Source organism: Dasypus novemcinctus, chromosome 17, assembly GCF_030445035.2.
Source record: "Dasypus novemcinctus isolate mDasNov1 chromosome 17, mDasNov1.1.hap2, whole genome shotgun sequence".
In the NCBI taxonomy this organism is placed as follows: domain Eukaryota; kingdom Metazoa; phylum Chordata; class Mammalia; order Cingulata; family Dasypodidae; genus Dasypus; species Dasypus novemcinctus.
Genome location: NC_080689.1, coordinates 24,001,566 through 24,017,468, shown reverse-complemented (window position 1 = coordinate 24,017,468; position 15,903 = coordinate 24,001,566). Strand labels below are relative to the sequence as shown.

The 15,903-nt window shown below is 38.6% G+C and overlaps 1 protein-coding gene across 1 annotated transcript in view; it reads right to left on the bottom strand.

The window, feature by feature from the left end:
• The window catches only part of CRIM1 (cysteine rich transmembrane BMP regulator 1), a 211,869-nt gene that overhangs the window by 57,302 nt on the left and 138,664 nt on the right, over positions 1-15,903 (bottom strand). Inside the window, exon 8 of the mRNA XM_004466035.4 lies at positions 6,927-7,055. Coding sequence (XP_004466092.3) covers positions 6,927-7,055 — 129 coding nt within the window. The remainder of the gene's footprint in view (positions 1-6,926; positions 7,056-15,903) is intronic.

Here is a 15,903-nt window from a genome sequence, read left to right as displayed (position 1 = left end):
TATCACCTGCCCTTTACAGATGAGGACACAGAGGCCCAGAGAAGTCAAGTGACTTCCCCTGATGATCCAGCTCCAGGTCAATCTGATGTCAGAGCCTGATGTCGGAGCTGTGCAAAAAGCACATGGATCTGAAAGCCTGGGATCTGGCAACTGGCTTGATCTAACTCAAATAATCAGGACTGCTAATAGAAGGGGGGAGTGAGAGCAGAATGCTATTATGAACAGCCTTCTGTATGATATAAACAACTGGAAAAATTTCAGTTGGTATTTAATTATCACTTTAGGTACAGGGTGGCAGTGAGCAAGACGGCAAAGGACTAACCTAGGTCAAGAATCTCAGTGATGAGATGGGCAGACACATTACTGAGACCTCAAAGGGGAACCCCTCAGACAGACCTGATGTCCTAAGACATCTCCAGCCCCCGAAGTCCTCACTCATTCACTCAGCAAATACCTACTGAGCACTGAGCAGAGCAAGGCTTTCTCTTCATAGGATTTACTTTAAATTATAAAATTGGCTTGAAATGGTGATAATTCATTAATGCTTCAGGTAGAGAAGGTTCTTTTCTTAGGGCATGCCTTGTATTTTACTCATCTTTGTGGCCTTACTACCTAGTGCAGTGCCTAGAACTTAGCAGGTGCTCTATCTACCTTAGTTGAAGGAAGACAGGAGGGAGGAGAGAAGGGAGACTAGATAGCTCTACAAGTAGGTAAAGTTTACAAATAATAAATGGCTCACAAAGGTTTATGTGTTAAAAAAAAAAAAATCTTTGAGGAGGCTCTGTCCTGAGGAAGATGGCAGGGTAAGATGCTTGAGGGCTCTGTCCCGCGCGCCCCCCCCCCAGAAGCTTTGAACAACCAGCAGTGACTGGCAGAAACATCCTTCTAAAAGCTCCAGGAAATAAAGGATTGCAGTAGCAGATCAGGCACTGAATCAAGAAAGAGGCCATGCAGAAGCTCTAGGACGGCCTGGCACTCTGACTGCAGCCCCCATGCCCTCACTGGCTCAGTGCAGAGCCAGCCAGTCCACGCTCCCAGTGTGGATCCCTGGTCTCAGCTCCAGAGGGAGCTGAGTACCTCTGTGCACATACTAGGGGAAAGCTTGTCTGGTCCATCTGTCCAGCAGTGGCCTGAGGGACTTAAGGTCCAGACCTTGCCCTCCTGTAGAAGGCAGCTCACCAAGCACTCATACAGAACTCTATGGAAAAGCAGTCTGGGGCTGCCTGGGCCAAGGGACAGTTGGCTCTGGGAATACAGTGCAGTGCCTGTTCATGAGGAAATGGTTTTCTAGGGAAGAGGGGACTTTCAGAATTGTGTCAACTGGGGAATTCCTAGGGCCACATATGTGTGCCCAAGCTAGGACACATGTACACGAAGGATCAGGGACACCCTTTTGCTCTTGCCTGGAGCTATTCTCCAAAGTCACTGTACAGATAAGCCCTGAAGGACAGGTCAATATTCAAAGACAACGAAAGGTGTCTTTTCCTTCCCTCCCTCCTCCCTCCTTTCTTTTTTCTTTTTTTTTTTTTTTTGTTAGCTCCTGGTTATCAAGGAAAGCTCTGACATAACACTAGCTGAACAGACACCTCAGAACCTGAATTCCAGTGATAACTTATTAAAAATATCAAAGCATCCAGGTTTCACTAAAAGATTACAAAACATACAAAGAAAGAAAGTGCTGATCCAGGCAAAGGAGAAGATTAGAGACCATCAGTGAGGAGGAGCAGGCCTGAGAAATTCCAGACCACTAAAAAAATGGTCATAAATATGCTCAAAGAGCTAATGAATAACATGGACAAAGAACTAAGGGAAATTAGGAAAATGATAGCAAGCACAAAGAGATTATCGAGAGAGGTGGGAATTGTGAAAAGGAACCAAACAGAACTGAAGACCAAAGTCAAACAAATTAAAAATTCCCTAGAGGGGTTCAACAGCAGATTGGAGCTGGCAGAAGAAAGACTCAGTGAACTTAAAGAGAGGACAGTCTGAAGAACAGCTAGAGGAAAGAATGAAGAAAAATGAACAGAGTATGAACAACCTGAGAGATACCACAAGCATACCAATATATGTATTGTGGGAGTACCAGAAGAGGAGAGAGAGAGAAAGGGACAGGGAGAACATTCAAAGACATAACGACTGGAAAAGTTCCAAATTTAAGAAAGCCATGGATATACACATCTAAGATGCTCAATGAATTTCAAACAGGAGAAACCGTGACCCATACTGTACCATGCTATCATCAAACTGTCAAATGCCAAAGACGGGGAATTCTGAAAGCCACGAGAGCGAAGTGTGTCATGTACAAGGGAGCTTCAATAAGAACACATGGTGATTTTTCACTGCAAATCAAGGAGGCAATAAAGTAGCAAGAAGACATCTTTAAAGTGCCAAAAGCAAAAAACTGCCATCCAAGAATTCTGTATTGGCAAAACTGTCTTTCAAAAATGAAGAAATGAAGGCATTCCCAGCAGAGGGACTAGACTAGTCATATAAAAAATGCTAAAGGGAGTTCTGCAGATTGAAAGGACACTAGACAGTCGATTGAAGCCACACGAAGAAATAAAGATCTCTGGTAAAGATAACAACATGGGTAAATATAAATGCCAGTACTATTGTATTTTTCTTTAATTTTAAAAAGATATTTAGATTACATAAATGTTACATAAAAAATATAGGGGATTACTATTGTATTTTTTTTAATGCCCCCCCTTCTTGGGCTTGCTTGCTATCTGCTCTCTGTGTCCATTCACTATGAGTTCTTCTGTGTGTCTGCACTTATTATTTTTTTTATTTATTCCTCACCACTTGCAGCTTGTTTGTTGTCTGTTCTCTGTCAATTCACTGTGTGCTCTTCTGTGTTTTTACTTGTCTCCCTTTACTGTTGTGTCACCTTGCTGAGGTCTCTTTGCGGTGCTTGCGGGCGGGTGGCACTACGCAGCATGTGGGCCAGCGAGCCTGCCTTCACAAGAAGGCCCCGGGACGTGAACTCAGGGCCTCCCACATGGTAGACAGGAGCCCAACTGACTGAGGCACAGCCGCTTCCCTACTATTGTATTTTTGATTTGTAACTCCACTTTTTAATTCCTACAGAATCTCAAAGGCAAATGTATAAACGTAATTATAAATCAATGGTTTGGGATTCCTAATGTATAACATATAATTGGTGATAAAAACTACATAAAGATGAGAGGTTGGAGTTTATGTTTATGTATGTACTGAAGTTGTTTATGTATGTACTGAAGTTGTTAAGTTGGTATCAGAGCAAATGAGATTGTTTCAGATTTAGGATGTTATATTTAAACCTCATGGTAACCAAAAAAAAAAAAATGTATCTGAGAATATACAAACCCATAGAGACAGAAAGTACAGTACAGGTTACCAGGGGTAGAGGCATGGGCAATGAGGAGTTAACGCAAAATGATTGTAGGGTTCTCTTTGGGGTAAAGGGGAGTTCTAGTAATGGATGGTGGTGAGCTACTACAACATTGTGAATGTAATTAATCCCGCTGGATGGTATGCTTGAGAAAGGGTGGGATGGGAAGACTTATGTTGTATATGTTTCTACAATTAAAAAAAAAGAGAGAAACTAAAGTGATGATGACAATTAAATGTAGTACATGACACTGGATGGGATGTAAGAATGAAGAAGACTCCAAAGTACATTACAGGGACATAACAAAAAATGGAATATAGACTGTAAGCTTTATATCAACATTAAATTTCTTAAACTTGATAATTGCATTTAAGGTGATTATATAAGTAACTATTCTTGTTTGTTGGAAATGTACAGGGCTATTATGTGTTCAACCTGCTTGCAAATGTTCAGAAAAGTGGGGTGTGTATGGAGCGCAGATAGACAGATACATAGGTAGATACACAGATACATAGATAAAAAGATAGAAAGAGATAAATAGATAGAAATGGCAAAAGTGGTAAAATGTTAGAATTGGTGGACCTGGGTATCTGGGGATTGGGGGTTTGTTGGAATGTTCTGTATGAGGTTTATATTATTTTTGCAATGGTCCTGTAAGTTTGAAATTGTTTCAAAATAAAAGTAAAAACAACAACATTGACATAAAAATGCAATATTTTTCCTAAATGTCATTAAAATGGAGATGCACTACAGGCCACCTGGCCAGGTAGTATGTATGGAGGCTCCTTTTAAAAAGCCTTCCTAATAAAAGATCTTCCTAACAATCTCAGTTTGCAAAAAGTCAGTGATAGGTTTTGACTTGTTTCAATGGCAGTTGAGGGAAATTGTGTCTTTGGACTTAAATATGATAGAGGGTTTCACTGAAAAGTGACAGGTGTCTAATATAAGAGCAACCATGATTCCAAGAAGTTCATAATAGCAAAGTCCAGTAGAAGGTGGTAGGTGAGGTGACAGGGAATGATACCATCTGTATTTTTATTTGAACAGAAATAGTGAAGTGTTCTTTATTCATTTTTCCATCATTTTTCTTTTTTTTTCCCCCCACATAGGTATCTTTATTTTTTTAATTTTTTATTATCTCTTTTTTAATTTTTTAATTTTTTTTGGTTTACATTATGGTTTTTTAATTAAAAAAAAATGTTACACTGAAAAAATATGAGGTCCCCATATACACCCCATCCCCCACCCCTCCCATATCAACAACCTCTTTCATCATGGCGGCAATTCATTGCTTTTGGTGAATACATTTTGGAGCACTGCTGCACCGCATGGATACTGGTTTACATTGTAGTTTACACTCTCCCCCAGTCCATGCAGTGGGCCATGGCAGGACATACAATGTCCAGCATCTGCCCCTACAGTACCAGCCAGGACAACTCCAAGTCCTGGAATCTGTATTTTTAGACCTCAAAAAGTTCAGAAAAAAATTTATATATGACCCCATGATTAGAAGAGAGATATAGCTCAAGAGGATGAGAAAGTTTGAAATGTGAAGTTTTTACAACACCATTGCCAATTAAATTATTGTCAAGAAAAAAAAAAGTTGACCATTTAAGCAAACAAGTGTGGCTTCTTGAGTGGCTCCCTAGTGAACCTGGCTTTTGAAAGGGAGGTAAAAAGGCAGATGGGTGTGTAATAGGGACTAAATTCCCCTGAAGAGAAACAAGTGTCTGGAAGGCAGGTTGGCTCCAGATGGGTGGAGGCTTACGGAAAATTTAATGATGGCAACAACCACCACAGAGTAATAAACTGTTTTAGAACTAACTCCATGAGGGTGGACAGTATGAGAAAACTGAATTAATCAACCCCTATTTTGTATCTGTCTTCTTCATCAAAAATATTCTTCCAAAAAAGAAAAGTGTTGTACAATGAAGGTTACAAGGAATATAAAGCCAAGAGAACTGTTAATTCAGAAAGTGAGCATCCACCTACATTAATTCCAGGCCTGGATCCCAGGATAATCATACCCAGAGGCCCTCAGAGAACAAACCTCTGTGTTTCTGAGAGATCAGGGGGAATGGAAAGAGATTTCAGAAAACTCAAGAAGTCAAATGTCAATTCAAAAGAGACAAAGGAGTCCCAAATCTACTAAAAAGTAAGCTTGACATTCACAACTGGAAATTCTCAGAAGGAATTGTGATATTTAGAAAAGGAAGCATTGACCACCAGGAGCCAGCATAGATTCATAAAGAACAAGTCATGCCCCACTAACTTCATTTATTTTTAAAATATGGTTTCCAGCAAAGTAATGCAGCAAATACAATATATTTTGATTTTGGATAAGATATAGGCCAAGTGTTTTGAGGCTCCCATGTGGAGATGAAGCTGACATGTTTTTAAATCTGAATAATTACATTCAGGAGTAAGGATAGCTGGTTCAAGGTATTCTGAGTTATAGGGTTCTGTCCTTGCTTCTGTACAATTGATTTCTCTGTAATTCAATGACTTAGGTGAGGATGTATAATGTGTGCTTATTTACTATAAAGTGGGAGGCATAGATTAAGTTTAAGATCACATTATCAAGATTCAAAAATATCCTGACTAGTTGGAAAACAGTTTAACACTACCAAGATAATTTTCTGTTAAGTTTAGCCTTGCATTTAAATTATTTCAAAAATCAAACATTCAAATACAGAAGGCCTGAGAATCCCTTGACGGCAGCGAATGTGAACAGCGCTTGTGAAAAGGCTCTGCTCTTGCTGCTTACCAATTCCACAGGAGCCAACAGTGAGCTCTGCAGAGGGCAACTGCAGACACGGCCACGCGAGAGCACTGCACTGACCAGACAAGTTCTGTGGTATTTTGTTTGTTTGGGGGAAATGTATTAAGTAAGGGCAATGAAACATTGTATGTCACTAAGAAGATGGGAAAGATCAAGAAAGTTCAAGAAACTATGTCACCTGGGGCATGACCAAGGGGAATGAGGACGTGTATTCTGATAGAAGAGTTAGGGGAATTCAACATCATTTTAAACATGAAGGGTACCGCATACTTTTTCTCCCCATTGGAACAAATGCAATATACTCTATTCAGTTTCAGAGGGCATGCCCTGGAGACACGATTAGAATCTACATGGAGGCGGAGCTGGGGATTAACCAAGCGAGGCACATTCTAAGGATTATGGCTGTCATAAATGGAATGCGACAGCCTCCAGATGGCGGCCTCCTTGTCAATGGATGACGCTGGCAGAAGTGCTACAGAGAGGACAGGCAAGCTAGAAAGACACATGCCAAGGCCTAGAAGGGCTGTACTCATGAGTCAATGAGATGCATCAAGGAGTCTCTGAAAATAATGAAACAATGCAAAAGTCAGACTAAAGCAGCAGCTCCTTCTGCCCAAATATCACTGCCTATTTTTGTAAGGATATATATTTTTCCTTTTTTCAGGTTGCCAAGAGAATGTCATGAACAGGAGTGAAAAAGATACCCAATCACATATGCTTTGACATTATCATAATAGGCCTCAGGAAAAATAGAGTCTTCTATGTACTCACTGTTTTTGCACTGACAAGTTCGACAACCACTGTGATCAAGTTTGAAACCATAAATGCAGTCCTTCTCTGACAGGGTGCAGTTTGATAGCTCCCCACATGCAGGTGGATCAATTGTGATGTAGGTTGGTTCTAATAATAAAGAAAAAAGAATCAATGAAACATATGATTACCTCTTGGATGCTATTCAGTCTCTGAGACTCAACACTTTAGTAAGTCACAAAGATCTAATCAATAATTTTCATCAAATCCTAAACTTTTATATTCTCACAATTTCTTTTGGCCCCTAGAAAGAGATCTTTTTAAGCCAGATTTCTGAAAGTCTGACTGATCTAACTCTTTATGTTTGAGCAATTCAGGTATTTTTTTGTATTCTCACATAATACTTTTCTGATGTTCACCACCACATAAAGCAGATGGGACAGGTTAAAATGAACTCTCATTTAACTTGCTAACTGTTCTTCTACTTCCTCCTGATGTTTTCTGAGTTTATTTTTTTTATAATAATCAGGACAAAGCTGCCAACTTATTTTTGCTTCACTTCTGAAAACTTTTAGGTTTTATTTTCTCAGATGAATAAATCAGAGACATTTTGAGACTAATATGAAACACATGCATTTCTTTTACCTTTTCTGTGACACTCATTCAATTGTTATTATATGATTATGGGAAACAGTGAATCAGAGTTTATATTCAGGGCCCAGAGGCTTATGGTTGTGACAAAGTGAGATGCATTCAGGAGAAAAGAGCAAGCAGCCATTCTGGGAACAGATGCATGGAAGAAACCAAGGCTAAGAGTGATGCTTTGCCTTCTTAAGAACTGTTCTGGATAATAACAGTAATTACACACCTTAAAGGAAGGTGTATAGTACTTATAGTGCTTTTCATAAATGGCTTCAAATCTTAACCACAGTACAGTGAGGTGGGTTCTATCACTGTCCCCATTTTATGGATGAGGAAATTGAGTATACTGATTTGCCCAAGGTTACAGAGTTAAGTTAGTAGTGGAGAAATTCAGGCAGCCTGGCTCTGGAGTCACATGCTTAGCTTCTATGCAACACAAGGTCAATGGTGAAGGCACTTTACGTGCTGCATGGATAAATGACAGCTTCTGTAACGTCAGTTTGAGAGAAGAGTGCTGCCAGAGGGAACCGCTACGCCAACATCTTGTGTTTATGCTGCATCTTTTCAACCAAAATATACTATGCACTTCTTCAGAATAAGCTGTTTCTTATAACATCTCTGTGAGAGAGTCAAGTACAGAATGTCTGTGCCTACATTTTTACAGATGGAAAACATGAGGGGCAGAGGGGGTAACTGGTCTAAGTTTACTTAGCAACCCAGCAGCAGGCTGGGAATAGAAGGGAACAGAGGTTCCTGACCTCCTGTCCAACACTGTATCCCTTAGTCCACACTGTCTTCTCAAGTTTCATCTCCTGTTACCATGGAAGAGAGACCAAAACAAGTGTTTTAGCTGCCACTGCTAAGATCAAGAGTTCTAAATTTTTATCCATCTGCTAAAATGGGACCGTGATTCAACCCTTCACAGGTAGTAGGCAACTGTGACTTATTCAAGAAATGCTCTCATCAGCACTCCCCCAGTAAAAATACTTACGAAGCAGGTATAGCGTATCCTCTATTTTTACTACAGTATATACAGTTTGAAGAACATCCCCCTAAAATTTTTATATGAACTTTCCACTAATGTTAAAATTTCTATTTTCCTCCAAAGACTAAAGTACTCTTTCTGATAGATAACTGAAAACATGAAAAAGTAGTGTCAGTTTAAGTAAGTTACTAAGACATACTGAATTCAATATAGTATTGCAATTTTCCCATATTCTCTTAAAGTTCACCGTAAGCATCTTTAGTACTCAAACTTACATAGTTCTTCTTTTATCGCTACCTTTACTAGCTATCCAAAATAATGTTTCTATTTCAGCCTTCAGCCACAAAACTGACAATGTTTTATCAGAATTATTTTAACCACAAAAGTGAGACATGGAGAGCAGAGGACCAGTATGACATTTGAGTAAATCCCACATACAGCATAACAGCGAGGAAAGAGTTTTTATATTCTAGAAAGTTATTAAAGCAAGTATCAGAGATAGATTCTGAACTTGATTCTAGTGCTTCAGAGGACAGCTTATGGGTAAAGAAATGTCTTCAGCATGCACTCAGACCAAAACACTGTATTCTTTACTAATATTTAAGATCTGAAATTTATGTGAAACCTTTGCTTTTGGAAAATATGTTACGGAAAAACTTTATTTGGTCAAATTAAACTGACACTGAAAAATGCATAATAATCACAAAGTAGTACAGAAATTTTCTTTTAGTGAATTTTAGGAATTTGTTGAGAGAATGCATCTTTTACAGATACAATCTTTCACCTCTAAATGATTGTCTTCCCCAACAGTGATAGGATGTGGCATTTTTGATACATATGAAAAATTAATGGATAGGGACTGTGATCTGTGGCTGGAAAGTAAAAAGAAAAAAAGGAAAACTGACTGAGTTCTTTGAGGATCAGAACCACAGTGGTGACTTCATCAGTTCCATGCATTGGAAAATGGTGTTTTCAGCTTGGTACAAAGTCACATACATTGAGCACACAGCTCTCCAGAAAGAAAATATCTTCAATATGTTTTTCAATAACACTCAGTATAATACCTTTTACTCAGCTGAACAAATGTAAACAGTAACAACCAACAATGCACAGAAGGGCTGTTTAGTATGTCCTAGCCTTATAATTTTGCATGTTAAATATTTAAATACTGAATGCCTCCCAGGTATCTATCCTAGAGTGACAGAATAGGCAAGGGGCAAAAAATTGTTTTGAGCCTTTAAAATTAATATCTTTCCATTCCTTTATGATCTACATTTATGGGGAGAAATAGAAGTACAGGTTTCAAATTCTAAACTCTAATATTTAATGTTAAAACTCAGAAAACCCCACAAAGTCATTCATTTATGAAAATTGTTAACTTTCCTTTGAACTATTTGATTCCCCCCTGACAGAGTAGGCTGAACACATCATCCTCTATGATATATTAAATATAGACAGAAGTCTAAATGTTTCTAAAAGGTTTTAACATTTATGTCATTTTATTACATTTAACAAAATAAGTATCATTTTTTCTATTCAAATACAAACTATAGAAGCCTTTTGGAAGTGGCAAGTACCCATGTTTCTAGAGTACTTACTGTTGTTATCTTATGTCATTGGAGTAACTGTTGATCTGTACTAGAGATACACAGAACTTGCAGGTAACTAGTTGTCTCCTAACTGTTCATCTGAAGTCACACATTACATTCTACTACCCTTTCATCATTCTCTCAACATTTTTATGCTGGTTTCCTACTGTCTTGGGACATTTTCAGATTTCTGGAAGAACAGTATTAGGATAGAAATATGCAACTACATTTATCTAGCAAAAAATCTGGTATCATCATTAAACAGATCTGAGAGTTCACCTTCAGTACAAAATATCTAATCTCAGAACTTTTACTAGCAGCAGGGCAATTTTTTTTGGAGAAAGAATTGCTGTGAGACTACTGAAATTCAATTTCATATTAAAAATAATGAACTCCAAAGTGAGATGTACTTAACCATACTAACTAAAGTGTTTTAAATCAATATTCCTCCTCAGTTCTTAAAAAGAAGTCTAAGGAATGACCAAGCGCTGGTTATACTTTTAATTCAGCTTCCATCCCAGGAAGTTCTTGGTGAGGGAAGAGGTTTAAAGAATCTGTAATGATGGTATCACAATATGACTTAATAACTTGACTGTTTTAACCCAAAGAAGCTTGAAGAAGTGTTAGTGAAATATGTGAAACATGCATTCTGCTTGTCTCAAATTTAGAACCCTGAATTTTATCAGGAATTATTATCCCACACTTTTCCTTAATCTCTGCCACAGTGCTCTGAATATAGGAAAGTACCCTGATGGGTCTTAGACTGAAGACCAGAAAATTCTCATTAAAATTCTTCATTCTGTGCTTCTATAATACATGGGGTATGGCATTCAGATTATATATTAGAGAGTACGTGCCTTTCTAGAAGGAGGAAGGCCATCCCCTGACCTTAGTCCGTCTGGTATTTATCAGAACAGCAAAGGTCCTGCTAAGACTTATCGACGCAATGATGCATGACTGTCCACTAAGGCCTGTTGCTTGGAGCAAAGAAAACGGCCCCCTTGTAAACTGGTTGGGTAGAGATGTGTTAGCAGGCCTAGAGAGAGATGGTCTTGGATCTCCTCATTTAGGAGGATGAGAAAATGCACAAAAGTGGGAATTTGGGGAGGGGAAATTCAGTGAAGTGTTGCTTACAGGATCACCCTGAGAGTCCATCTCATCTTGTACTGAATCAGCTGAGGAATTAAAGAAATACCTTAATGTCCTCCAAAGGACGAAGGCTTGAAACAGCAGGAATTCATTGTCTTTGGCTACAACTATTTCTAAAGGGAACCCTGGAACAGCTTCTTTGTGGAGAAGAATTCTAGAAATATTTTCTGAGCCTAGAAGCAATAAAGAACAAAAACGGGTGTTCGTTACGTCTGCATCCAATTTGCTGCTTCCTCCTGCACCTGAGTGGGAACCGCTGCTCTCCTCACCTTCTGTTGTTTCCTTGAATGGTTCTTAAAGACCCTCCAAGCACCTTACACTGTCTGGAGGAGTTTTTTTTTTTTTAAACAAGAAACCTTGGTTTTGTGTCAGGAGCGCAGATGTTCAGCCACCAAGTCTTAACACAAGTCTCAGAGAACAAAATTCTGAAAGAACACCTAACATAACATAAACACATATTTGTTCCTTATTCTACTTCTATTTAAAATTTAGAGATGACTATTTCCTTCTCATGCTAGTATGAGGAAATTACGACACTGACCATAATTAAGTTAGTCAAATATAACATTAAAATAAAAATCATTCTGACTCCAGTGTCATAGCACTATACCATACAACAATATATACCTGATTATTCAGGAACTATAAATAAATTAAGCAAATTTAAGCTCTCTACTTTCTTCCTTTTTGTATTTTATTTTACTGAAAATTTTCAAAAAAAAAAAGGAAGTGAAAAGTTGAAACTCAAATTCGGCATTTTTAGGCGTTGATTTAAGTTTTGTATCAGTTCTAGCATCGCACTGGATAGTTAATGATCTTGGAAAAATTAACAATTTAGAAAGTATATTATTTTGACCCTCATCTATTTTAAAACATGATTATGGTATCATATAGTTTTAGAAAAACAATATATATAATCACTGAATTTTTTTATGTTAAGCATGGTATCTAGACTGTATTACTCCATTGAGCTTCTACTTTTGAATGAATCCACAAAAAGTTCTTCTCATTACCCCGATTACTACACTGTAAATAATACTAATTATCTCCATTGAGAAATGCATGGCATCTCTTACTAATTAGCAACCCTGGGAAGGCTGGCAGCCAATTAGCAGCTCTTGAATATGGGTGGGTGATTCTGGAGAAGTACACTTGTAGAAGACATACAGAACTGGCCCTCTTGGGTCTGTGGCAGTGTCTTCTGTCTGGAGGGTAATTACCTCTGGTTCCAGATTTTTATGTGCCTGCAGGAGTGCTGTCTCACCAGGGGTGCTCTGGGGGGAGCGGCAGCTCTGGACTGTACCTGGCTGTGGGCAGCAGCTGCCCACCACCATTCTCCACTCCTACGCTCCCATAATGTTCTCAACCACCTTCACATACTCCCACCCACTGAAAAATCTTTCTGGAAAAACTTTACTGGCAAATTTCTAGAAAAAGCATTTTTGAAGGCAGATAAATTCTTAACATTTCTTTCATACGATAAAAAAAAAAATTCAAGTGGAAGTAATAAGACAGATGAAGCCAATGCCTATCTCTTATTTCTCTTATTACCTCTCCTTTTGAGCTTTAATAATGGTATTTAAAGCAGCTCTTCTCTGTAAATTCTCAAGCCTGCTTGCTTGACTGTAAGAGACAAAGGTGAACAATTTTGTTCTCTTTCCAGACCTAATTCAGGCACTCTCTTTCGTCAAGATTTTAGGTTTTTATTGTTCTTGTTGCTATACTTAGTTAAGTCATGTGAAAATCCAATGAATGGGAAAATTCCAAAGCTTCACTCACTTTATATGGTAGCTCAATGGCTAAATAAATCAGGCCTCCTAGAGGCTCACCAGTTAATGGTAGACTGTCCAGGGTTATAAAACTGGAGATAAGGCTAGCCAAGACAGACCAAAGGAGAGAGCTTATCTCTTTTTATGGTATCTTCATGTTTCATTCTGTTACCACACTTGCTTTTCAAATGTGACCCATAACTAGCCAGAAAACCATGCAAATAAATCACCAAATTGACAAAATAATTGCAGCCTGGGAAGGGAAGTATAATGAAGATGAAATTTTCCCAAATGAAGCTTGATTGAAACCTCTATTTATTAATGTAGACAGCAAGAAAAAAAAATTGAGGATATAAAATTTCCCTAATCTGGAAGTGGGAATTTCCATGGGGTATGTGTATTTAAGAAAGACTGATTGAGTCATGGAAAAAAATCTCTTACAGTTGAAGTTTTCAAATTCTTGCAGCCATTACACATTTAGTTTTCCTTTTTATATATTTCTCATAACAACACTTACATCTTTGTAATTTCTCCAGTACTTATCTCAAGGCAGTTCCTTTGTTTTATTCTAAAATGAATGGTGTGAAAATGTTCCCAAGATTTGTATAATTTTGTGGTCGGATAGAGAAACAACCATATATTTATTTTAGACCTATTTATTAACTTTGTATGCTTTTTCCAGGGAATCTTGGCTGTTGGCCATATTTTTCTTCCTTTACCAATCTCATTTATAATAGGAAAAGACAGTAGTTATGATTATGAGATTATTAAAAGACCACAAAGACAAATCATATATTTTTATATTACAGTAGGATATCTTTTTCCAGTAATTCAGCTTGAAACAGCTCATGAAAGTATCACTGGAATCCAAGAATAATCTAGGTCTTTTATACTTAATTTATGTTTTATTCTTGTATTATTTACATAGAAAATATATTTTGTAGCCTTTAACTGGTTTACAAAATAATGATGTCACATTTACATGTGGGTATGTGGGTGTATACACATTTCGACAGTTCTATTAAATGGGGGGGGGGGGGGGGGTTCGAGTTCTGGTAATCTCAACGCATGCAACCCTCTGGGATATGGTGGAGGACCAGGAGTTAACATCTTGATGTTAGGGACAATGTTCACTGTTAATAACCTCACAGCACTTGGTCCATTGTAGTGCTTAACGAACAAGGAGGAAGAAAAGGTATCTGAGCATCTAAGTAAGGGCATGTTATTGGTTGAAGAAGGACCCCTACTCAACACTGTCCCAAGCAGGCTACATCTCTAATTTTCTACCCTTTAGGAAATCAGATAATAAGTCCCTTGGGGCCCTCATCCCAATAGTCCGTTGTACACAGTAGGCACTCAATTAAGGAGCACAACTGAAGCAGCAAACTAGATCAGAAGGCTGTTGTGATCTTGACAACTAATAACAGTGAAAAGTGACGGAAAATTCTTTCACCCATGACACAGTTAGTTATCCTTTTTCCCTTTGTATATATTTCTCACAACACTTACATCCATGAGAAAGTCAATGACGATAAGGAGTTGCCAGAAAATGGAGTAAACTGTAATTTGTATCTTCAGCCTATAAAGGCACAAAAGTACACAAAGCATGGAAGACACCCCACTTAATATTATTAACATAAAATTTGACACTCAAAATTACATTTATCTGGAGCATTCCCTTCTGTAACTAGGCCAGTCCTGGATGGTGCCAAATGAACAAAGTAGTACTAAAATAGCCCTGAAAATAGCTGGGCACTCACTCAACTCGAGAACTCGTCTTGCACTGCTCGGCGAATGTACTGGATGATTAAGCAAAGACTGGTAAGAATTGGAGAAAAGTGAAGAGTCTAGATCTGAGTGTCCTGATGCCTGGCACACTGCTGGTGGCTGAGTAGCCCAATTATTCTACTCGGTGGGGAGCTGAGTGCCAACAGTCAGGGCTCCAGGCTGGCAGTGAATGAGGCTGAAGGTAAGCCTGAAAGGCAGAGGGCTGGGGAGAACAGCGTTAGTGCTCTCAGGTAAGTGATGTCTGTAGGCATGGGGGGAAGCAGGAATGGAGAAGTGGTAGCAGGCAACACACGCAGCTTTCCCAGAGGTAAGGCAGGACAGAGGGTCAGGGAAAAGAACCTAGAATCAAAGGTTGGGTGACAAGGGGTCAGAATAACAGTAAGTGGGTCTAAGTAATGAGAATAGGGTATCAGGAGCAAGGATAGCTATTCAACCAGAGTCACATTTCCTGTTTGATGCAGATTACCAAATATTTCACATTCACCATCTAATTTTCCTTCTCCTATCCCTTCTCAGGAAGCGGGTCTAAAAGGAAGCAATGCCAAGGACATGCTCTCTCTTTATCTAACATGTGATGCTGAACCTCTCCGGGTATCTATAAAATGGGAATAAACATTATTCCTACCTCACAGTGTTACTGTAAGGCTTAAATGAGATCATAAAGAGGAGAGTACTCTATAAACTGTAAGAGCTACATGAATAATAGTTGTTGTTATAACAACTATCCTGCCTGCTCAGAGCTAGAACCTGCTCAGATGGCTAAGTAAATGAATTATGAGACCATTAGCAGGCCTTAAATGTTCAGCAGATAAATGGTATGACTTTTGATTCTGCACTCTGAACCCCTCCATTGTAACTTAAGCATCATTTTCTATCTCCACTGATAACACAAAAGCATGTTGGATGCTTTCCTTCGTATGGGTCTGGTGAGCTTTGTAGAGTGTTAGTGACCAGTCACTGGCGCCTTTCACATTTGCTGAGTGGCAGACTGATATCATTCATTGTTTTACGTTTTGAGTAAATCCATGGTGCTTAAGAGAACAGAAATCTCTAGGAGTCAGCTTATCCAATGGGAG